The sequence below is a fragment of the Arvicola amphibius genome, chromosome 15 (assembly GCF_903992535.2).
Source record: "Arvicola amphibius chromosome 15, mArvAmp1.2, whole genome shotgun sequence".
In the NCBI taxonomy this organism is placed as follows: domain Eukaryota; kingdom Metazoa; phylum Chordata; class Mammalia; order Rodentia; family Cricetidae; genus Arvicola; species Arvicola amphibius.
Genome location: NC_052061.1, coordinates 31,976,386 through 32,002,336, shown reverse-complemented (window position 1 = coordinate 32,002,336; position 25,951 = coordinate 31,976,386). Strand labels below are relative to the sequence as shown.

Here is a 25,951-nt window from a genome sequence, read left to right as displayed (position 1 = left end):
TCTGTGTGTGTACCATGTATCTGTGTGTCTCTGTGTGCACGCATGTGTATGTCTGTATGTAGAATGCAGTAGTTCATTCTCTTCTGTCAGCATGTAGGTCCCAGGAGTGTCTGACTTAGCAGCCAATACCTTTATCCTCTGAGCCATCATGACAGCCTGTTCTCTTTCTTTTTTCTTCCTGGTTTGCTTTATCTTACTCTCTTTCTTTTTCTTTTTAATGGGGGTTTTGCAGCGTTGCACAGGCTAGCCTTGAACTCTTGGGCTCAAGCTTCCCCTTCTCAGGCTACAGATGTGCACGGCCATGCTCAGAACGTGAGTGCCTTCCTGAAAATACAGTGGTTAACAATTGTATTATACTCAATAACTGAATGGACTGTGATTTTAGTTAGTTATCGTTTAGGGAGGAACTCTCTAATTCGACTGTTGCCAGTTTCTTCCTGATTACAAGGAGGATGCTGCTAATTTTTCTATTCAGTCCCTTTGGTGAGACTTTGATTCCTTTCTTGGAAATTGCCTCCCATGGGGAGAAATGATTAGGTTAGAGTACATGTGCTTTTAAGGCTCTTCATTTTTTAAAAGAAGACTTTCCTTCAGAAATGTGCATCTTGACAGCAACAATTGAGACTGCCAGTGCCTCCCAGAGAAAAATTTTTCCATGCCTTCCCACTAAACTTCCAAACCCAGGCATTTGTCTCCAATTGTGTGTGCCTTTGCTCCACAGTGAGCCAGGGAACATGCGCGAGACAGGGATGGCTCATGAATGTGTGACTCAGTGCAAGCCTCTTGCCCTAGCAGAAAGAACAGCAGATCTTAATTATTTTTAGAGATAGAATGTAGTCTTCTAATGAGCAAGCTTGGACAAGTTGCCGCTTACAGTGTCAGAGACTTCTAAAGAGGAGAATGAAATGGAAGGCCACAGTCACGCTGCTCCATCTGAAGTTGCCTGTAGGACAGATCAGGAATCCAGATTTGAATGAGGACAGAGCAGAGGAGTCAATCACAGATCTTTGTTGGCATATACCATGGCAGGAGGAATTACCCAGGATCCTGAGGCAAAATAGTATCTTCTCTCAAAATACCCTGTATTCCAGAAAAAGGGTGGGTCTGGGCTTTAGGGTGTATTTCTAACTGTTGAAACTTGCAAAACTCCCTGTCAACCCTTTTCCATGTTGCCAGCTTGGATTTTATGTTTAGGACTAGCAATCACTTTGCCCCTCAAAGTTCATTCAACTGATGAGCAACCTGGGATCTACGTCTCTACCAGCTCATCCAGCTCCAGGATAAAGCCCATAATCTGATTGTAGAAAGCCTATAATCTGTCCAGAGACTAGAGTATTCAGGCTCAGATCCTGCCCTGACTACCCATGTTCTTCCAGCCAATTACAGAAAACAAAGGAAAATTGAACGTAGTCAGCCCCATATTCACATGTTAAGTTTCTGTTAATTCAACCAACCATAGATCAAAAATACATTTTTCAAACACTGTGTGCACTAAATATGTATACAAACTTTTCATTACAGTTATTCCCAAAGCAATAAAACAAAACAGCTATTTCCATAGCATTACACTGCTCTAGATATTCTAAGCAGTCTCGAGATGACTTGGAGTGTCTGGGAAGCTATGATAGGCTTTACAAGGAGCCTGCTCCTATGAAGACTTTGAAACAGGTCCCTCACAGATACAGAGTGGCAGCTATAATTGGATTTGTCTAACAGGCTGCAATAAATTCCAGTTGGGTTAGTCTGGTAATTAGGATGAGGGGAATGACTATTAAATAGCTACATAGTATTTTACAGGATGTAGTGCCAAAATCTACAACAGATATTCAATTAAAATTGTGACATTTTTTCAAAGTGAAAATTATTTATCATTTGCTTTGATTTCAAAGGGTAAAAATGTCTTGTTTTAAGAAATATGAAATTAGGTGTGATAGCACACACCTTTAATCCCAGCACTGGGAGACAGAGGTAGGCAGATCTCTGTGAACTGAAGGCCAGCCTAGTAAGCATAATGAGTTATAAGACAGCCAGAGCTATACAAAGAGACCCTGTCTAAAACAACATCAAACAAACGGGGGTGATGTGATATCAGAGACCGGAGAAATTACTCAATGGTTAAGAGCACTGGCTGCCTCCATAATTCCAGTCAAAGAGAGGGCAGAGGGAATACATGAACAAGTAAGATCAAGATCATGATAGAGAAATCTACAGAGACAGACGAACCAAGGTCGTGGAAAACGCATGAACTTTGGATGGACAGCTGTGGAGCCTCCATAGGACTGAACTAGGCCCTTGGTATGTGGGAGTCAGTTGTGAAGCTTGGGGTATCTAAGGGCCCCCTGGCAGGAGGACCAGGATCTATCCCTGGTGCAGGAACTAGCTTATTAGAACCCATTCCCTTTGAGGGGATGCCATGCTCAGACTTAACACAGATGGGAGGCATTTGGTCCTGTCCCAAATTAATGTGCCAAACTGTGGACTCTCCATGGGAGCTCTTACCTGTTGGGAAGAGTGGATGAGGGCTGGGGAAGGGGAGCGAGGGGGTGGCAGGAGGAGGTGTACAAAGGAGAACCTTAGTAAGAATGTAAAATGAATTTAAAAATAAATAAATGTTAAAAAAAAAAAAAAACAACCCAACAGCAACAGAGCACTGGCTGCTTTTCTAGAAGACCTGGGTTTTATTCCCAGCACCCTATCCCATGGTAGCTAACAGCTTTCTATAACTCCAGTTCCAATTGATCTAGTTGACACTCTCTACGGCCTCAGTGGGCACTGCATGAACATGACGCACAGACATTCACAGTAAATAAATATAAATAAGATCTAAAATATATATATTTAAAAGAGAAGTAAAAGATGGGCATAGTGATACACAGCTTTAATCCCAGAATTTGAGAAGCAGAGGCAGGCAGATTTCTGAGTTTGAGGCCAGCCTGGTCTACATAGCAAGTTTCAGGCCAGACTATATGGGGAGGTCCTGTCTCAAAAAGGGGAGACCCCCATCTCAAAAAAAGGGGGGGGAAGGAAAAAGAAAAGATGTAGTTTTGGTCTAGTGATGTGGCCCAGTGGGAAAGTACTTGTTTAGCCTTGGGTTTTATTCCCAATACAAAACAAACAAAACAAAACAAAAAATCAAACACGCCAGCATTAATACATTTTAATATAATTGACCCGTATTACTAGTCAAAGCATAATGAAGTAAATCACCTTTAGAAGTTTGTTGTGTTGGACTGGCGAGAGGGCTCAACCTTGCCTCCAAGTCTGAGATCTACATGGTAGATTCATGACTGCCACATGTATGCTATGGCATGCACATGTTTATACACACAATAATAAGTTTCACTTTAAATAGTGTTGAGGAGTTCATTGTTGTTTCTGCTGTTTGTTCCTGCAATACTGAGCCCAAGGCCTCTGTGTTCTAAGCAAGTGCTCTGCTGCTCAGCTCCATCCCCAGCCTTGAGGTATCTAATTCAGCAGAGCTGCTTTAAAGCTGCAGTATTATTCTACACACACACACACACACACACACACACACACACACACACACACACACACACACACCTCACTCATGGTAATCTAATCAGGTAGTTTCCTGACTTCTGTGCCCAGCTAGCCTTATTCTTTTATATACTTTTTTGTTTTTTAAAAATAAAAACATCTTGCTAATATAGCCTAGATTGGCTTTAAACTCATAATCCTCCTGTCTTGACCCTCTGAATGGTGGGTTTGTTGATATTACAATCATACCTAGCACTGAATTTTGTTTTATTTTGTTTTGTTTTTCAAGACAGGGTTTCCCTGTGAAACAGTTCTGGCTGTCCTGGAACTCACTTTGTAGATCAGGCTGGCCTTGAACTCACTGAGATCCACCTGCCTCTGCCTCCCAAGTACTGGGATTAAAGGTTTGCACCACTACTGCTCAGCTCAAACTTTGCTTCTACTAAGTGATTGATTTCCTAATGCTAAGCCATTGTGTTCCTTAATAAATCCCACTTAGTCTAGTATACTATTATTTCGTTTGATTGTATTTTGTTGGACATTTGTGTCATTTTGTGAAAGGATTATGGTGTATAGTATTGTTTTGAGTTTTCTTTAGGACAATTAAATCTTCAAAAATATTTAAGAATTGACTTCTGCTCTATTTCTTTAAAAAGATTTTTAATAGAGTTCATTGTTTATTTCAACATCCACCCCAGACAGGGTTTCTCTTTGTAGCCCTGGCTGTCCTTGAACTTGCTCTATAGACCAGACTGGCCTCAAATTCAAAGGTATGCCTTCCAAATTCTGGGATTAATGGTATGCACCACTACTGCGTTGCCTCAGCCTGTCAAATTCTGGTATTACAGGTGTTAGCCACCATACCCAATTGAAAAATTTTAAATTTCTTTTGTAGACATAGGACTTCTTAGATTTTCTTTTTTTCTTAAGTCAGTTTTACTGATTAATATCTTTAGGGGAATTTATTTATTATCTAAGTTATTGAATTTGCCATAAAGCAATATAGTATTCTCCTATCATTTTAATGTTTATAGGCTTTGTTGTGCTCTCTCTTGCTTCATTTTTAATGTTAATAATTTGAATATTCTTTCTCTCTTTCAACATGACCAATCTGGCTAGAGCTGCACCTACCTTTTTAGAGAGCCAGCTTTCAAAGTTCATTAATTTCTCCAATTGTTTTTTCTTTCTGTTTTACTGGTTTCTCTCTTCTATCTCTATTTCATTCTATTTTAATCATCTATTATTGCAAAACGAATTACCTGGAAACATGATCAATTTAAGGGAAAAATATTATATCCCAGTTTCTATAGACTAGGATTCTAGGCAGGGCTTGCTAAGTGCCTCCCCTAAGGCTGTGGTTTAGAAGCTGAGCGGTAGAGCCATCTGAAGGATTAGCTGAAGACAGAACCACTTTCAATTTGACTCATTTTGTTGATGGGATTTTGTTTTTAGGCAGTTGGACAAAAGACCTCAGATTTGTTTTATCATCTTTTCTTTTTCTATATTTAATGTGCTGTGGTCTGTTATGTGTGTGTTTTGGGTGTCTGTCTATATGATGTTGGGTGTATGCTTGTGGTATGCAGTTGTTAGTGTGGATATGTATATATGTGTACCTGCAGGTACATTCACACATGTATGTAGAGACTAGAGGTAAGTGTTGTGTGATTTCTTCCCTCACTCTTTACCTTTAGCCCAGGCTGGCCTTGAACTTAGTATATAGGTTAGACTGTCATATTATTCTTTTAAAAAAATTATTTTATTTTAAGTATGTATGTATTTATGTATGTATGTGGGATATATGCACATGTGAGTGCAGGTGCCCTCAGAGCCCAGAAGAAGGCCTCAGGGAGTTACAGGCAGTTGTGAGAGCACCCAATGTGTGTTTTGGGAACAATATATGTTTCAATTGCTGAGCTGTCTCTCCAGCTCCTGTTTTATTATTCTTAATCTCCACTCCTGGATTACTATGGCAAATAGTGTTGGGAATATGTGGCTAGGTGGAGAGGGTGGTGCTAGACTACAGAAGATCTTGAAAGTTGGGCAGAATAGTTTGGACTTGATTTGGTGGGCATTTGGGAAGCAACATGATGAAAGAGATTTGGTGTCGATGTCACAGGCATGGAAGATGATGAAAAAAGATTTTGGAGTCAGAGAGATAGCTGGGAGTCTGTTGTGCTATTATCTAATAGACATAGAGTTATCATCCTTCTAACTATTGTTCTTAGAGGATGTTGAAAGACTCAGAAGAACTTGGTATGGTGCTGCACACCTTTAATCCCAGCACTCAGTAGGCAGAGACAGGCGGATCTCTGAGTTTGAGACCAACCGGTCTGTAGAGCGAGTTCCAGGACAGCCAGGGCTACACAGAGAAACCCTGTCTAAAAAAACCAAAAAAGAAAGAAAGAAAAGGGAGAAATGGCATATATGAAATCACTACAAATACATCATGAGTGTCATTGCATAACTGTATTTACTCCTGCATTAACTCCCATAGTGGGAATTCCAGATACCTACGTATAGAGTCAGACCATCTACTGTGCAGCCGTTGGGCAGGTGAATGAGAATTTGATGTGTATATAGGACTTAATGTTGGGCTGCATTTTGCCTTTATCTGGGGTACGCATGGTGGGTGACCCACATGCCATGATCCCTTGAGTTTCTTTCTTGGCTTTTAACATTAAGTGATGGAGACAAGTTACATAACCTCTATGTTCCTCGTCTGTAAATTAAGAATAATTACAGCAACTACCTGACTGGGCAGTTACATTTAAACTAGATTATACATGTAAAGTGTTCAGAACCAGCATCTTTCATGGTTAAGGTAGATAACCATAGCTTGTTGTCTTGTTTTTGTGTGAGTGCATCACATTTCCTCATTCTCCCAGTAAGCAACCCTATCACTGCAAAGTGTACCATCATCCTGTCCTGTTCCAGGGTAAAAGCCCAACTAGAGTGTATAGTCCATATCAGCTGCTCGGCTAATCATTTCAAATATGCATCCTTGCTTAACTCTTGAAATGTACAGTTGGTTTTGATTTTTAGTACTAAAATTACCACTTTTAGAGGAAAGGTAGGTAACAGGTTCCAATTAGTTACTTCCTCAGAACCAAACTGAACTGCTCAGATTAGATTAGAAAGATCCTGCCCTTAACCAAAACTGACATAAACCAACATTTATTTGGTTGGTTGGATTTTTTCAGTTTTGTTCTAGTGACAAAGTACCTCATTTTGTAGTTCTGACTATCCTGGAACTCAGTATGTGGACCATACTGGCCTTGAACTCACAGAACTCACATGTCTATGCCTCCAAAAGGCAAGGCCACTAAACCTGATTTTTGTTTGTTCATTTTTTATTTGTTTGTTTTGTTTTTGGTTATTTGATTTTGATTGTGGTTTTTCAAGACAGAGTTTCTCTATGTAATAGCACTAGCTGTTCTGGAACTCAATTTGTAGACCAGGCTGACCTTGAACTCACAGAGATCCGCCTGCCTCTGCCTCCTGGGACTAAAGTTGTGCGCCACCACTGCCCAGCTTAATTTTTTTTAAAATTATACTGTAAAATTAGAAACTCAACTGCCAGATAATGGCATAAAGTGTTAGGGGTAGAGTGTCCATCAGTGACTACAGCAGCAACAAGGGTTTCTTTCTGTAACAAGAGAGAAATGGGGCTTTATGAGTAGGGATGATACGGTTCCACAAACTGTGGCCCTTGAGTCAGATTTAGGTCATTGGCCTCTTTTATACATCTTATCAGTTAAGAATGAGTTTCTCATTTTCAAATGGTTGAGGAGGGAGTGGTGAAAGAACCATCTTTTGTTTCATGTTTCATAATTATGTTCAATGCAGGCTGCAGTGTTCACAAATAAAGTTCCATCAGTAGCAGGTGAAAGTGAACGGTGAGCAGCATTCACAGAAAAGGCCTGCTGACCCTTGGGGACCAGCGTCCAAGTTCATAGTCTGTTCCCTTCTCTGTTTGCTTTCCAAATTATTCCTGTGTTAGGTTTTAGTCTGTTCTTCCCATTTAAAGCTTTATATCCCACATTACCTTTTATAATTTGATCTCTCTAGAGTAGGAATTGCAGATATTTCCTCGAAGTGACCTTCCATGTGAGTCAGTCACCGGTTTGTAGCCATCAGATGCCGCCGGCAAGGCAGCCTTTCTTTACGTTAACAAGCTCATTGTACTCGCGTGTTTCCGCATTTTATTGTTGTTTTTATTTTTGGTGTTCTCAGACTTTTTTTTCAGCTCATCCCCTTATTCCAATTTAGACTCTGCTTCATTGCACATGTGAGAGAATGTGGAACAGTTAAGCACCCAGTTCACTCTTCTCTTGGCAAATTTTGAAATAGACTTTTGCATTTATTTTGACTGTTTAAATTGCAAAAGACTAAATTAAAGATCTGATTAAAAGACATTATTCCTCTAGGGAGAAAAATACTTATTTTTGTCTTATAGAACTTCATGTAGTAAGAATTGATTTCTCTTGAAGATTTCTGTTGACTTTATTATGTGGATGGGTGGTTTGTTTGCATATATGTCTGTGCACAGTGTGCATGTGTAGTTCCTGCAAAAGCCAAAATAGGGCATCCTATCCCTGGAGCTGTAGTTACCCACAGTTGTGAGCCACAATGTGAATGCTGAGAATGGAGCTGTTGCCCTGGAAGAGCAGCCAGTGCTCTTGACTGCTGGACAAACCTGGGGCTGGGGTTTCACTTGTAAAGTGTTTCCTGCACAAACATGAGGATCTGATCCCTGGTACTTTTGTAAAAGTCAGGTAAGGCACCTAGCTGGAACTCCAGAACCGGAAGGGTGTGTGCAAAGACAGATCTCAGGAACTTGCCAGCTACCATGAACTCCAGGTCCACTCAGAGAGAGGCACTGTCTCAGAAGCTCAAATGGAGAGCAATAGAAGGAGACACTTGGCATCGACCTGTGGTGTTCACACACGTACACTCTGGCGAGTGCACCTGCACATGCACACATGCAGCACAGACACAGTGCTAAGACGCTAACTAACTCTTGGGCATGCTTGAACGAGTTTCAACATTTATGTAGCAAATTAAATTCATTAAATCATCTGAATTGTTTTAATACTTTCATCATCATAGAATGCAAAAAATCTGCATTTAAGTCTAAATTTTTCATCCTCTTTCATCTTTCAAAATGACTTTCTATAAACCTGGACTTTTCCATCTTGTGATCATGTTTCTGGATTTTAAATTCTACCCTTGCAGAAAGTTTGAGTCTGTTACTGCCTGGGGCCCTTTCAGGAGAACAGATGGATCTGTTTGTCTTGCAGGTACAATTTCCCATTGCACAGTTTCCATACATGGTGACTTTGTGCAGATTGACGCCCACCTTGGGGGTCAGTGAGCTGTTGAAATGGAATGACTAACTTAGTTAATGCATAACTACATCATTCTGAGCCCCTCCTGTTGAAACTTACATGACTGCAGCACCCTGGGTTACCAAGAATCCCCTGATATAAAGACTTTCCTGTACATTGTTTGGCTCTGTTGAGAAGATATTTATCTCTGGTTCTTATTTGCACATCACTGCTCTCTGAAGAGATGGAAAGAAAACTTCCTTTTGCAAGTTGAAGTATGAGGTAGGGCTCAGTCACTCCCGTGGCACCTCTTGTCCTCTTCTTCCGTCTCCCATTTAAAACATTTTTAGACAAACCCTTTTGTAGATTTGACCGTCACTAGAAAGCAATCACTTTTCAAAAGTTGTTTTATCTTCAAATCTTTCTCATTCCTTCACAGCTTATAAAAAGCAGGGAGGAAGTATTTTAAGATTTACAGGCCTGAGGGCTATAGCTCAGTAGGTAGGTAGAATTGCTTGCCTAGTATGCATGACGCCCTAGGTTCCGTTCTAAGCACTGTAGAAACTGGGATTGCTGGTGCGTGTATGTGATCCCAGCACTCTGGAGGTGGAAGCAGGAGCATCAGGAGTTCAGACCATCCTGAGCTAGCTAGAGATTTTTGAGACCCTGTCTCAAAAAAAAACAAACAAAAAAAAAACAAACAAAAAAAAACATTTAAAGCTTTTATTAGTGTGTAGATGGCAGCTTCCTGTTGTATTATCATAGGATTATCATAGGATTCCTGTTGTATTATCATAGGGTTGTCTAATCCAAGGGAATAGAGTTTAAATAATTAGCTAGAATCTGAAGCAAAGCAGTTAGTAATCAACTATTTGCCAGTCCATTGCCTTAACTACTAAGCTACCTCATTAGTAGAAATATTTGGAAAGGAGCTAGCGAGATGGCTCAGTAACTAAGAGTGTGTACTGTTCTCCCAGAGGTCCTGAGTTCCCAGTACCCATGTGAGGCAGCTCACAACCACTCGTAACCCCATTTCCAGGAACTCTGACTCCATAGGCAACTACATACATGTTCACAGACATGTTCATATGCACATAATTAAAATAATGTCTTTAGACCAAGTGGTGGTGGTGTACACCTTTAATCCTAGCATTTGGGAAGCAGTGGAAGGCAAATTTCTGTGAGTTCAAGGCCAGCCTGGTTTATATTACTAGTTCTAGGACAACCAAGGCTACACTAAGAAACTCTGACTCAACCCCCCGAAAAATAATAAAAATAATAAAAATAATTTTTAAGGAAATATTTGACTATAAGGAGTTTTCTCGGTGTTTTATTTCATTCTTGCTAGATTACTGGTACCAACAGCAGTCCTGTGTCTGAGCTGCATTGCCCCTACCTATTTTAACTTCTGCATGTTTAATGCCTTATCCCGCAGGGATCATGCCATGGTCTCACTGAAGCCTGTCAAACTATGCATATGATTTGCATCTTTAATCATTCTTTCTCTGTTAGTCCATATGATACAGCACTAAGGTGTCGTGAAACAAAGTCAGGACAGAGCCTGGAAACCTTGCTCCCTCACTCACTGTGGTGCAGGGTCACTTCTTGGTTATATTGCCTTACAAAAGAGGATGATGGGACGAATGGAAATGCAGTGGATCAACAGCCGTAGGGAGAAGAGTGGGCCCTGACATGTAGATCCAGTGGGGGAATCCAACCAGGGAGTACCCAGCATTCCTGCCCAGTGACTGCTGTGACTGCCTGCCTGACAAGCCCCATCAAGACAGCACAACTTTAGCCGTCACGCTCCATAGTGCCCTCCCTGCACATCAATACATGGTTTCACCAGCTTTCAGAAGGCTGTTTACCAGTCCTCTCCTGGTTAGGAAATCACAAGTATTTAGTCTTGAAACTAAGAAGGAAGGGAGCAGTTAATTAATGCTTTCGAAAATAAGAGGTGGGGAATCCTTTGTTCTCTTCAGCCTAAAATAAGTAGGCTCCCGGCCCTTCACCTAGACCGTTTAGTGGAAATTCTGTGTGTCCATGAACCGAAGGTCCCTGCTCCCATTGTGCCCCATTGTTTATGTTGTTTTCAAGACTTGAGAACTGCTTCTCTCCTACCATGCCTTATAAAGTTAAACAAAGAAGTATGAAGATGATGAGGACCTTGAAATGTCAGAGATATGGAATAGTCCCTTGGCCACATTCGTGCCCTTTGTTTTAGAGCGGAAGTTCCTGCCGTTCTTAATGGGGAGCCAAATAAATGTCTGTGTGGCAGGAGAAAGAGCCTTCTGCCTGGGAACTGGAGTCCGCTACTGAGAGTCACGCCTTTCCGTAGCTGGTGACCTGGGAGCAACCTCTTTTCAAGTTTACTTTTATCATTTGGGACACAAGGCTATAGCTGTGCCCACCTAACTCAAAATCGTAGTTGCTTCAACAAGGTAATGGGTGTACTGGCCTCTTGCAGCTGAAGCGGTTTCCATGCACACAGCATTGGTGGCAAGCCTCCACTGCACCTCTGTGCTCCACATGGTCCTCACGTTTATCAGCAGCAGGGTGGAAAGGAAAAGAGAATGAAATCGGAAAAGAAGTGATTTCCCGTGAGCATTCAAGGCCAAAAAGTAATTGTTAATAAATCAAAATTTACCCATGTTTTTTTAAATGATTAATTCTGTCAAAAGTTAATTGCATTTAAATTGTTTAATTTTCTAAATGGCTTTTAAAGAGGAAATCCTGCCTGTTAGATATGCCATGTTGGTCTAAGTTTCTTGTGACCTTGACAGAATTGCAATCTGTTGACGCTGGGGACACGCGACAGCAAGTCAGTTCAGTCAGTTTACGGTAGCGAGGACAGAAGCAGCAGGTGACAGATCATATCTTATCACATCTCCTGTTGGCTGCTTTGGATCAGCAGGAGCATGGCCCTGCTGGAGTCACCACGCCTGGGGATTTTCTAATTCCTGAGCTTGTGGGAATAAACTGCGGAAAAGAAGGTCTTCCTTTCTGAAGTTACTTAGTGATGTGAAACACATGTGTTTTTATTATTCTGCACATGCTTCGGGCAGGTTCAAGGCAGGGCTAACTCTCTTCCACTTTCCTTTCACTGTGTGCTTAGTTTTTCACCTACTAAAGTAATTTCTTTTTGAGAAGTTGTTTAAATGCCTCCCTAATTTCCGTGGGCATGTAGCTGTTTGTTTCTTAGTGAGGTTATTGCTTTCTTGCTAGGAAGAAAGGGGGCTGTAGATAGCCACGTGTTGTTGCCATTTCCTGAGGTAAAGCCTCGTAGAGCTAGACTGTGGCAGATGGGCTAAGCAGGACCTACCCAGGCTTTGCCGTGTTCACCTCCCTGAGCTGTTTGGACATGCCCGAGGGAAAAATGGCACCGCTCCAGCTTCAGTTTTCCAGGTTTCTTAGTCTGTAGCCGATGTCTGTGGGGAGTATTTCCTGAAAGTGGGGGTGGGAAATACGTTCTTCATAAAACTGTAAGACAAAATGCATATTGTTAAGGAGATGAGGACACTTGTGTGTTGGGGGCACTTGTGTGTGCCATTTTCCAGACAAAAGGTCTGGAAAGGTCTTAGAGTCTGGTGACTCAAATAAAATTCAACTGAAGCAATGAGGGCATCTCATCTAGGTGAAGGGGATGGATGGAATGTTTGTGCTGTTTTTTGCTGAAGCAGATACTAAGAAACGATAGTGGGTGTCTTAGGGCTCAGAGTTTTTTTTTTTAACAATTAAATGAGTTGTCATATGGATATGAAATACACTCAGCATATAAACCTATCCTCCCAAGCTGCTAAGGGAAATAGTGGGTCTTTGTTTTCTGGGGTGTTTTGTTTTGTTTTGTTTTTTAAGTAAGTTGGTAGGTATCTAAAGATGACATCTTTGGAAATGTGTGTATTTGTGTGTGTGTGTGTGTGTGTGTGTGTGTGTATGAGAGAGAGAGAGAGAGAGAGAGAGAGAGAGAGAGAGAGAGAGAGAGAGAGAGAGAGAGAGGGATACAAATGTAAGAATCATGCTGAATACCAAGATATTGCCTCACTTAAAATTTTCCTTAAAAAAAGGAAAATTACTGAGTTTAAGTTTTTCTTTTATTGGACATTGGTTATAAAGATAACTTGGAAGCTGCTTTACCAATGTGTGATGGAGTCAAGATAAAGACCTTTTAAGAAGCTAGGGAGATGACTCCATGCATAAGAGTGCTTGCTGCTCTTGCAGCGGACACAATTTAGCTTGCAGCACCCAAATGGGTGGTTCACAACTACCTGTTTCTCAAAATCCTGGGATGCATCATGCTCTTCTGGACTCCAGGGTGCATATATGAACACACAGACACTCATATACATATAATTTTAAAATAGTAAAAATAAATCTTTAAAAATTAATGTAAGAATTATTAAGTTCCTTAGTTTTGGCAGGTTTTGTATTGTTAGCCATAAAACTGACACAGACATACTCAAGTTTAAAAAGTGATTAGTTTGGCCGGGCGGTGGTGGCGCACGCCTTTAATCCCAGCACTCGGGAGGCAGAGGCAGGCGGATCTGTGTGAGTTCGAGGCCAGCCTGGTCTACAAGAGCTAGTTCCAGGACAGGCACCAAAGCCACAGAGAAACCCTGTCTCGAAAAACCAAAAAAAAAAAAAAAGTGATTAGTTTGGGCTGGAGAGATGGCTCAGAGGTTAAGAGAACTGACTACTGTTCCAGAGGTCCTGAGTTCAATTCTCAGCAACCACATGATGGCTCACACCCATCTATAATGAGATCTTGTGCCCAGAACACTATATTCATAATAAATTTTTAAAAAGTGATTAGTTTGAGATCATGCCCTCAGAGTTGTTTTGGCTGCAGGTAATAGAAATTAGCATCAACGAACTTCATAAGCAGTCAGTTTCTACCTATGATACAAAGTCTAGCTGGGTAATTCCTTGGTTCGGTGACATCATCCAAGGCCAGGTTCTTTCATCTTTCTGCTCTGCCACCTTTGCCTTTCAAGCCTTATCCTTTAGTTTCTTGTGTCCTTGAGACCATATAGTCAGAATGTCCTCATATGCGTCTTCTGTCTTCCAGAATGTTTCCCTTCACACCTTATTGTCCAGAACTGATCATATACCCTTGCCTAAGCCAGTTAACACTGTGCCCACCATGATTCACTCAAACCAATGGAGACTGTGCACAGAGTCCACAGGAACGGTAAAAACTAGGTACCTGGACAAAATTTTTGTTCCTTTTATTGGATAATGAGAGCTATGTTCTGTTTTCCTTTTTTGACTGAGCTACCAGAAATTACTAAACTTTGAACTCACTTGCAATAACCATGCTTAGCTTGAGGTGTCTGCAGTCCTCATTTACTATAGAGCGATAAAATATTTATTTTAGGACTGCAGATGTAGCTTAGTTGGTAGGAAGGTTGCTGAGCATGCATGAAGCCCTGGGCTTGATCTTCAGCACCACATAAAGCAGGCATGGTAGTACATTTCTATAATTCTAGCACTTGAGAGGAACGCACAGGAGGATCAGAAGTTCAAGATTATTCTCAACTATTGGGAAGTTTGAGGCCAACCTGAGCCTATCTCAAAACCTGTCTCAAAAAAATTATTTAAGTGATGCCTGATTTCAGTGTCAACTGTTGCCAGTTGTCTCACATCCTGATTGTACCAAATGAACAATGAGTGAGTGAACTGATTAATGGGTAACAAAGGGAAATGCCACACCAGGAACCATGTTGTTAGAGTGAGTGAGACTGTATCGACTCTGGGTGGAGAGAAGGTGAAGAGATGGTAATAGGGGCACTGCTGCTCTGCCAGAACCCACTTGGTGACTAACGGCCATCTCTAACTCCAGTTCCAGAGGATCTGAGCCCTCTTCTGGCCTCCATGGGCACTGAATACACATCCACACAGACAAATATTCTTACTCATAAAATAAAATGCTGTTGCTGGTGGTGGTGATGATGGTGATGATGATGATGGTGATGGTGGTGATGGTGGTGATGATGATGGTGGTGATGGTGATGATGGTGATGGTGGTGGTGGTGATGGTGGTAGTGATGGTGGTGATGGTGGTGATGGTGATGGTAGTGATGATGGTGATGATGGTGATGATGATGGTGGTGGTGGTGATGGTGGTGATGGTGATGGTGGTGATGATGGTGGTGATGGTGATGGTGGTGATGATGGTGGTGATGGTGATGGTGGTGATGGTGGTGGTGATGGTGGTGATGGTGGTGATGATGGTGGTGATGATGATGGTGGTGGTGATGGTGGTGATGGTGATGGTGGTGATGGTGGTGTTGGTGGTGGTGATGGTGATGATGGTGATGGTGGTAGTGATGGTGGTAGTGATGGTGGTGATGGTGATGGTGGTGATGGTGATGATGGTGGTGATGGTGATGGTGGTGATGATGGTGGTGATGGTGATGGTGGTGATGATGGTGGTGATGGTGGTGGTGATGGTGGTGATGGTGGTGGTGGTGGTGATGGTGGTGATGGTGATGATGATGGTGTCATGGTCATGGTTTTGCTGCTGATGCTGCTGATGGTGATGCAGATGTTTCTGTTCTTAGTAGAAAAGAAGCCGAGTCAGATTACTGATCAGAGCATCTCCATGGCACCATGTTGTCAGTTTTCTCTTCTGTTTTGTTAGGCATTGAACATCATTAAGGGTCTAATTTTGTAAATGTATTTGGTCACAATACCTAAGAGAGTGCCTGAAATATATGCTTAATAAATATTTTATAAATTAATAAATTAGGCTGGGTGTGTAATTTCATGGTAGAGCACACGACTAGAATGCACAAGGCTCTGAGTTTGATCTTCAGCCCTGCAAAAATTAAGGGATCAGTTATGGTGGCGCAGCTCTGTACTCCCAGCACTTGGCAGGTAGAAGCAGAAGGATCAGGAGGAGGTCAAGACCAGTCTTTGCTATATGGCAAGACTGAAACCAGCCTGAACTATGTGAGACTATCTCAAAAGCCAAAATTAATAATAATAACAATGGTCTGGAAAGATGGCTCTGTAGTTAAGAATGCCTGCTGCTCTTCTAACAGTTCCCAGCACCCATATCAGGTGGTTCACAACCACCCGGAACGCTAGCTCCAGGGGATCTGATCCCTTCTTCTGCCCTCATACATGGCATACATATATACATATGCATGATTCTTTAATTTTAAGTTTAAATATGAAAAATAATAAACTAAGCTGGGCATGGAGCCATTATTTTGAGGCCAGCCTGTGCTACTACAGGAAAACCCTATCTATAATGGTAATAACAAGAGACTAAGAAATAATCAATTAACTTAGCATGTTTTTTACCACTTATTTTGATTTTAAGTCTCTATTATTTTTTTAAAGATTTATTTATTATGTATACAACATTCTGCCACCATGTATGCCTGCACGCCAGAAGAGGGTGACAGATCTCAGTACAGATGGCTGTGAGCCACCATGTAATTGCTGGGAATTGAACTTAGGACCTCTGGAAGAGCAGCCAGAGCTCTTATCCTCTGAGCCATCTCTCCAGCCCTTAAGTCTCTATTATTAACAACTAATTTGGTTCTCTTATGCTTATTCTTTTTATCCTGCAATTTCTCTCCCCTCTGTATTTCCAGACCTCTTTTATTTTCTTGTGCCCTCCTTCTTGACAAGGAATCTACTTCCTTTAGCTGCACAAACTCATACCGCAGGGCTTGTGAATGTTGCCCCCTCTTCTTTCCTGGGACTCTTAGCTCTCATTTTCCTTTAACTAAACAAAATGACTCACAAACCTACAGATTTATAACCAGAAGGATTATCATGTCTTATGGACTCATCTCTACTCTGTCCAAAGAGGGGAAGTTTATTGTCCAAGGTCACACTATTGTTTGGAGCAGAGACCAAACTAGAACTCAGCCCTGGATCTATATTACACTCTGCAGAATGAGCAAGCCTCTTCTCAACTCCAGAGAAGCAGAGCACTATGGGAAAAGTTGAAGAGTATATCTTCTTTTTCATTGCAAATATCTTAAATGTAGTATGTTATAGGACTTAAATGTCAAATAACCCAAGTTTGATCTCAGCCACATTTATTCTCTATTCTTTGAACAACTTTTTTTTTAGTTCTCATGTGTCTCAACTGGCCTTGAACTTGCTCTGTAGTTGAAGACCACCTTTAACTTCTGATCTTCCTGCCTCTTGAGTGCTGGGATTACAGGTCTCCACCACAATGAGTTTTAGCCAGTGCTAGGGATTCAACCCAGAGCAATATGCATGCTAGGCAAGCACTTTACCAGCCGAGCTTCGTCTCCAGCCCTGAGTGTGTTCCAGTTTTCTATGCTGAAATAGGCTGGCTGAGTCATCCCTGGATCCATGTTGATGTTCACAGGGCAGAGAGAGACACAGAACTGCATGGAGTGTATCAGGACCACAGTAGTCAGCACTTGATTGCACCCACCATCTAAGCTTTGACTTCTTACAGGCTAAAGATGATGCTTTGTTAATTTTCATATCTAAATAACATTAGCATATCTAACAGAGAGAAGTCGTAGTATGGAACCCAGTCTGCCTTGAAGCTGACTGTGGAGTTCAAGCTGATTTTGAACACAAGAACTTTCTTCAGCTTTCCAAGTGCTGTATTGCAGGTGTGAGCCACCATGCCCAGCTCTGAGCATGACTCTTAGTGGTTATATATGCCCACTGCAGAGTAAGGCACCGTGCAGTGTGCCATGTTTAGATCGCTAGTCCTTCACTAAAGAGCTGAAATGTTAAAGGATTTTGATGGTTTTTTTGTTTTTTGTTTTTGTTTTTGTTTTTTTCTACAGGGGACATGGTCTCAAAATACCGGGAGCCTTTGCTCCACACATTTCTGAGGGGAGTGAGAGATCCAGATGCTGCACACAGGGCCAGCAGCTTAGCCAACCTGGGAGAGCTGTGCCAGCGCCTGGACTTCCTGCTGGGCCCCGTGGTTCATGAGGTACCGTTGCTGAGTCCGTCCCCAGAGCTTGATTTGTTGAGACTGTAATAAAGTGTGGGCTCCTGAGTCAGGAGATCAACCTGTGGTCCTTTTCCATCTGCTACTGCATCCTCTGAAACGGGACAAGCCACCATTTAACCTCTGTAGGCTGTCCTGGCATCCTCCCCTCCTCAACTTAGTTCATTTTTGAATTTTATTTACTTATTTTTAAATAGTATACAAAGTAATAAGTTTCATTATGAGATTTCATGCGTACTTTGTTGTTTTTAATCCACTGCCCCTACCCTTCTCCCCTAATCCCCTTCCTCACTCCTTTGTTTGTCCCCTTGTATTTCATATCATGTTTATCTGCTGCTCCCCCTTTTTGTTCTTCTTCTTTTTCATCTTCTGAATCCTTCCCAAGACTTTCTTTTCTACTTTTCAGGATCCCTCTTCTAGTTTCATGATTTCTACACAAAGAGAGAGAGAAAGAGAGGGGGGGGGACATGCATGGGTGCACATACATGAACATGTATACACAACAGTCATGGGTACACATAACATGAACATGCACACACACATGAATGGACACATATCAAATGTAAGAGAAAACAGATAGTATTTGTCTTTTTAAATGTGAGATACTTCCCTTAAGATAATAATTTTCAGTTCAACTCATTTTCTTGCAAATGTTATGATTTCATCTTTCTTTTCTCACTATGTGTGTGTGTGTGTGTGTGTGTGTGTGTGTGTGTAACTCATTTCCTTTTTCTCTTTCTCTCCCTCTCTTTTCGAGACAGGGTTTCTCTGTGTAGTCCTGGCCTGGAACTTGCTCTGTAGACCAGACTAACCTCAAACTCACAGAGATCCACCTTCCTCTGTCTCTTGAATGCTGAGATTAAAGGCATGTGCCACCCTGGCTCAGCTCATTCATCTCTTGATGGACATCTAGGCTGGATCTGCTTCCTAGCTGTAGTGGATAGCACAGCAATAAATATATATGTCCTAATAGCTCTGTGGTAGAACATAGAGTCCCTTTGGGGATCATATTAATTATTGATTCCCTATTAATCTATATGTTTGATGTAATGATTTGTTGTCTTTAATTTTCATGTTTATCTCATAGGCATATTGAAAGATGTCTTCCAGATTGAGTGTCCCTCTAAAACCCAAAATTATCCAAGATGATCTAAAATCCAAAATGCTAATACCAGTATAATGTCACAGTTGGAAATTTTTCTAGATCATGAAACTTGGTACAATTTCCTAAAATTACATAAAATGTTATATAGGGCCAGGTGGTGTCAGAACACACCTTTAATTCCAGCACTAAGGAGGCAGAGGCAGGCAGATCTCTGAGTTTGAGGCCAGCCTGGTCTACAGACTGAGTTCCAGGACAGCCAGGGCTAGACAGAAAAATCCTATCTCAGGAAGGAAAAGAGTTGTATAGAATTACCTTCTGGCTAAGTGTCTAAAATTTATGTGAAATATAATTAAATTGCATATTTGGATAACATTATGTATATGTAAATTTTACACAAAAAAATTTGAACCCCACAACAGTTTGGTCCCAAGCATTTCAGAAGAGATGTGCTCAACCTGTCATTAGAATCTAAGTTCCAGGTTCCTCACACTTGCTTAAAAACAACTAGTAAATTGCTACAAAGATCCTGATGAGGCTGACACATTTGAAGAAACTTTGAGGATGAGCTAGACTGACCTTTTTTCATTCTCTGGGTCATTTGTGAGTCATTTCTATTTACCAAAAAATTTTAGGCAAATCTAGCATTGACCTTCTTCCTTGGTCACACAGGCCAGACCCAGTTGCTCAGCTCAGAGCTGTCAGTGGCCATACCTTTAGAATAGGACGAGGCCGGACAGAAGAGTCCTGTGCGTTGTCATCACTGAACCCGAACCTGAATACCAGCTTGCTTTCTCAGCCACTAGACTCTTCCCTTTCTCTTTGTGGAAACCACAGCAAATAGCAGACTGAGCCAACGCAGGTTTATAGCACTTAAGAAGTGCCAGATTTTGTTGGATTTTGTCATTTTCATTCAAGGCTAGGCAGCTTCTGTCTGTATTTGATGTGTGGACGTAAGATGCTGCCCCACTTCTACAGACCTGTACTTTTGTACTATATCTATCTCAAAACTTTTCATAATTATTAGTAAGTTGCAAACATAAAAGGGGAAGAACAAATCATTGTTGTTGTTGTCATCATTTTCCTGCCTGTCCTTCTCTTACGGTGCTGAGGATCAGGTCTAGGGCTCTGCACATGCCTACCCAACATTCTCCTACTGAGCTGCATCCATTCTTCATTCAGTTTCTCATTCCCTCTAGTATCTATCATGTTTCTTGGCATGTGGTGGGTACTGTGTTATGTATCTGATTGACAGCAAATGCAGGGAATGATAAGGCTATCTGGGAAGACTAGTTCCTACATGTTTAAAAGATAGTCATAATGGCAAGCTCTTAATACCTTACATATGTCAACCGATCTAGTGCTAACAGAAGAAACCGAGGCACAGAAAGACTAAATAAGTTGCCAAAGTATGCAGGTAGCACATGGCAGGACTGGGATTTGAATGTGGGTAGTTAGCTCAAGGATTTACTCTCTTAAAGTTCTGTACTGTCTCATGATGGTTTCAGCTCACTTAGAAGATTGCCTTTATGTCTTGAAAGTAGAGCGTCTTGCCATTTGCGAAAAGCCACAAGCAGGAAGGATCATGCAGCTCCTGCTTTAATAGAGCCTGATTTTGGCAGAAAAACTTCAGACAGCAATATATTACCTCTGATTTGAAAGACTAGGTATTTCCCTCCCATATAATTTCTGCCTCCTCCTCTGAAATGTTCTTATGTAGCATCCCATGCTTGCCTTGTCATCAGTGCCAACCCAGGTACCTTAGGTGGACTACAAGTTTGAACATGCTTGGAGACCTGCCAGCTTTAGTGTTTTCATCCCCTGAGCCCTTCTGTAGGCAGACTGTTTCAGACCCTTCACATGGAAAGAGTGGGGAGTCTGTGTGTGTGTGGAGGGGAGGGGGATGTGCATGTGATGGGGATTGAACCCAGAACCTTGCATATGCTAGGCCAGTATTCTCCCATTGAGCTGTATACCCAGCCCTTTATGTGCCACTCTGATGACTAATCTTCATTACCAACTTGATAGGACTTAAAGCCTTGTGTCTATGAGGGTATTTCTAGATTTAGCTTAGAAGGGAAGGCCCTCTGTGAATGTGGTGGCAGCATCCCGTGATCTTGGGCCCCAGACTGGCTAAAAAGAGAAAAAGGAGAAAACAAGCTGAGTGCCAGCGTTTGTCTTTCTCTGCTTCCTGAGTGCAGCAGTGGCATGACCTTGTCGTCGTCTGCCGTGCCATCTCACTGTGATGGACTGTAGCTGATGTGGGAGAGTCTTCTGTTTGTGTTGATTTCATTCATTAATAAAGAAACTGCCTTGGCCCATTTAATAGGCCCGCCCTTAGGTGTCGGGCGGAACGAAAAGCAGGCCTGCTTGCAGCTCCTCACTACATGTAGCCTTTCTTACACCGTGAGCCACAGTAAATCTTTCCTCCCTGAGGTTGTCTTGGTTGAGCATTGCTGTGGCAAGAGAAGTAACTAATACAGAAATTGGTACCAAGAAGTGGGGCCTTTGCTGTGATAAACCTGACCATGTGGTTTATGGGACTGCTCGAGACAACCACACAGGGAAGTGCTTTCCACGGTTCAACTGCCAAGGTCACACAGAGACCACTACAACTGGAATAGAAGGGGTATTCTGGGTCTCAGGCTGGCACTTGATGGCATCATCCATGTGTGCTAGTTTTGCAGGCATGCAAAATGCAAGTTAGCAGTCATGGGAGGGCTCACCCAGGTTTCAGAAGCAGTGTGTAGAGGGTTGAATTCCCTGCAGGGAAGATGGGCCCTTGCAAAAATTGTGCAGGGGATCCTAAGTTGAAATGGAAGCCCATGATGTTGGAGATAGCAGGACCATGGGATATCCACCAAGGAAAGCTGCAGGCTCAGAGTAGAATCAGTTCAAGAGAGAGGCTGTGTGTGCTGCCTGTCATACAACTGAAGGGTGGGGGCTTCCTGAGTCCGATGGAGCCTACATGATGTCCCTAAGGGTTCCGAGATGCCAAATGGGGAGTTAGGGTGTAGTTGTGTTCTGATAGGTCTTGGGTTTGCTTGTCTGGTCTTTTCTGGATAGCCCCTCATTCTTCCCTATAGGAATGCAAATGTTTAATCTGTGTCATTATATCTTAGAAATATGTTTTTTTTGTTTTTTATTTTATGGGGCTCACAGTTAAGAGATTGCCTTTTGTCTTAAATGAGACTTTAGCCTTAAATGATGTTAGAACTGTTAAGATTCTTAGGAATGAACTGACTATACTTTGCATCATGAGATAGCTATGGTCCTTTGAGGACAAAAGGTGAAACACTGTGGTTTAAAAGTGATGTGTTTGTCAGGTGTGATGGTGCACAGCTTTTATCCCAGCACTGGGGAGACAGAGGCAGGCCGATCGCTGTTGACAAAGGTTAACTTGTAGTTAATCTTTATTGTCAGCTTGATGGGATTTATAATCCCCTAGAGATACATCCAGAGGTATTAATGAGGGTTTTTCTAGAGAGATTTAATTGAGAAGGGAATACTCACCCTCAAGGTGAGTGGTACCATTTTATGGGCTAGAGTCCCAGATTGAATAAAAGGAGAAAACGGAGAAAATAAGCTGAATGTTTGCATTTATCTCTCTCTACTTCCTGACTGCAGATGCAGTGTGACCAGCTGCCTCATGCTCTTGTCTCCATGCCGGCCCATAGTGAGAGACAATATTCCTTCTTAAGCTATGAGCCAAAATAAATCTTTATTCCCTACATTGCTTCTGGAAGGTATTTGGTCTCAACAATGAAAGATAACTAATTCTAAGGGGGAAGGGGAGGGGCTTCAAGACAGGGTTTCTCTGTGTAGCCCTTGCTGTCCTAGAACTCACTCTGTAGACCAGGCTGGTGCAGAATCAGAAATCTGCCTGCCTCTGCCTCCTGGGATTAAAGGCGTGTGCCACCACTAACGAGCTACCTGTTCAGTAGGTCATCATATTGTTTTGTCATTCAGTAGACAGGCTTCGATCACATACTCTGTACCAATTGTGCCTGCAGCCAAACCATGGGCTGGGTGGTAAGAACGAGCTGTGAGCACAGGAGCAATCTCTGTCTTCATGGACCTGACATTCTGGGGACAGGAAGCACAGTAGATAAATAAATAAATGACTATTTCGTGACACAATGGTAAGTCACTAGGAAGTTGCACCCAATGAGGGAAGAGGCAGTTTGTTGTTGGACACAAATGAGACGGACAATCAGATTTTTCTGTTGAGTGACATTTGAGCAAAGATGTAAGGAAAGAGGTGATGTACGTGGAGGACAGCATTCCAGGTGGGTTTTTGCTGGAGAGAGGAGTGTGAGGAAAAGAACAGTAGGAGCCAGCGTTGGAAAGGTAGTGGCCAATCCACATAGGGCTTGCAAAGTCTGGGGGCTTTTCCTTTGTGTGAGATGAGAAGACAGCAAAAGAAATGCAATGGTGTAATTTATTTCAAATCACTGAGACATTTTTATTAGCTCTTCAGCATCTAATGAAGGCTCTGAATCCTGGTGTCTGGGAGGTCCCTAGCCTCAAGTGCTGACAGAGAAGGAACTTAACTTGAAGAGACTGCCCTGCAGCCTGACATGTCAGTACAGTCTACAGTGGACAGGACAGATGATTCACTAGACCAAGCACAGGGCTCGCACAGAGCTGGGACCCTGTGTTAGAGAAGGAAGCGCAGGTTCATAATCCACTTTGTTAGAAAGTTGAACTAGCCATCAAACACTCCTCTGATGCTCTTTGCTCTGGGGACATTCGCCCCTCTAGCTGTGGAATCTGAAGAGAGCTGTCCTAATTTGTCAGTGGCCCAGATTGGGAACACTTCCGTATTTTATATGGGGGGGAGGGGAGAAAGTATAGGTCCAGCTCTTCCCCTTCTCTTCCTACTGGGAATTCAAGTTTTTCTTCTTTGTTGGTATCAAGATTTAGCCTGTTTAGAGTACATTATCATTTTTTCCACAACTTCTTGTTCATGTTAAGCACTATGTTGCTTGAAACCAAATCTTGATAGGCTTTCATCTTTATCACTGTGTGACGTATGTGATTTAAGTCAGTGCAGGAAGAGGCCTGTCCTCAATCCGGCAAATAAGATGTGCCCCAGGTGACAAGGACATGGAAGAGCCTACTTCAATGGCTGCCCAAAACTCCACATGCTTGAGCTCTGAGGCGGGTGCAGAGTCACCGGTCCTATTGCTGCGACAAAACATGACGAAGGCAACCTATGTGTGAAGGAGTTTATTTGGGCTTACAGTTCTGGAGGGCTGGAGTCCATGATGGTGGAGTGGAGGCAGGATGGCAGGAACAGGAAGCCGAAGGCATACATCTTTCTTTTTCTTTCTCCCTTTTTCGTTTTGTTTTTGTTATTGTTTGTAGGGACATTGTCTATCTGTGTAACTGTAGTTGTCCTGGAACTCCCTGTGTAGACTAGGCTGACCCCAAACTCACAGAGATCTACCTGTCTCTGCCTCCTGAGTGCTGAGATCAAAGGCGTGTGTCACCACGTCTGGCAAGGCTCACTGTTTAAACCATAAGCATAAAAATGAAGAGAGCAACCTAGAAATGGTGCAAGGAAAAAACTCAAAGCCTGTCCCTTTTAATGTACCTCCTCCAGCAAGGTCACAGCTCCTAAGCGTCCCCAAACAGCGCTATCAACTGGGGACCAAGTGTTGAAATGCCAGAGCCTGTGGGAATATTCTCATTCAAAGCAGCATATGCTCTGAGTTGATCACAGGCTTTTCCGCCATCAGTGCAGTTGCATACGTGACAAAGTACCTGCAGTGAAACTCCACTGCTGCTTTGGGGAAGCTCGAGTAACCATCATGGTCTCTTTCCTGGTAGGTTAAATGAGTAAGCTAAGCTCATAATAACCATTGCTTTATGGTTCTCCAGTGGATCCAGTTTCAGACATGTGAGCACAGCAACTGGATTTTAACAAATGAAGCTTCAGGGAAAGTGAGAAAGGGATGCTGGAACACCAAGGTCATGGCTTCTTGATGCACACCTCAACTCTAGTAGCTTCTCTCCTGGGGTTTTCCAAAGTGCTTATTGGCAATCTTGCCATTTTACTGTCTTTATTTACATAGTCTTCCTTATTCAGGGTGTGTGCCAGCTGTTTGGGGGTGATGATTTTCCTTATTTTTGTGGCTCCTATGAAATGTTCAGTTTCTCAAGCTGGCCACTATTGTTTCCAAAGCAGCCAACATCTTCCCTTCTGTATAGCTTTCAGAAGGGACAATGGCTTCCATGATTCTGCATGTGAAGAGGAAGCCTTCAGCAGTATCACTCACTCATTAGGATAGGTGTGTTGACCCTCAGGGCAAGTTTCCTGAATTAATCCAAAGTGGATTTCTGTCCTGTGGGAAAGCTTAGTAATGGAAACTGGGAATATTATAAATTAGTAAAGACCTTATATCGTGTCTGTGGTTCACCAAGGCTTTTAGAGATGGAAGGCAATGTTGAGCCTGTCCTTGGAGTTGGAGGTGAGAGACTAGCCCTGGAGTGTTAGACAAATGGAAGGTGACAGCCTTGCCAGCTCCCCACTTCTAGTGTTAGGCAGAAATTCATGGTACCAGCTTTCAGGAAAGCAGCGTATGAGCTGGGCCCAGGTGCTTGACCTGAGCGGGAGGATGTTCTGGCCTTTAGATGACATATACGAGGCCATACAAAATCTACTGCCTTGAACAGCCATTCCCTATGTAGGATGTGGTCCCCATGGCAGAGGTGTTGAGGAAGGTTCATTGGCCTCTTCTGATCTTAGGCCTCTTCCTGATTGTCCTGGACAGCTACGTGCAATGGTACATAAGCCGCAGGCTACTCCAGAAACCCAGTTCCTGTAGAGAAGCACAGTTCTTTCCACTGTACCTTCAAGACACAGTATAAGGGTTGAAGAATTAACTTTGAAGGGAAAAGCCCTTCTCCAAACAGGATCCTTCTCCCTAGATATCCAAATTGTAGCTTAACTGCCAGGATCAGGCTTGTGCTTAGAGGCACAGGGGGGCAGAACAGAGGAGGCAAAAGCAAGCACCAGTAGAGTTTTGAAGGGGAAACCTTGGTCTCCCAAATTAG

The 25,951-nt window shown here is 42.4% G+C and overlaps 1 protein-coding gene across 4 annotated transcripts in view; it reads left to right on the top strand.

The window, feature by feature from the left end:
• Positions 1 to 25,951, top strand: part of Tango6 (transport and golgi organization 6 homolog) — a 166,055-nt gene that overhangs the window by 113,932 nt on the left and 26,172 nt on the right. For all 4 annotated transcript variants that reach the window (XM_038313299.1, XM_038313297.1, XM_038313300.1 and 1 more), the window contains one exon: positions 17,618 to 17,769. In XM_038313299.1, coding sequence (XP_038169227.1) covers positions 17,618 to 17,769 — 152 coding nt within the window. The remainder of the gene's footprint in view (positions 1 to 17,617; positions 17,770 to 25,951) is intronic.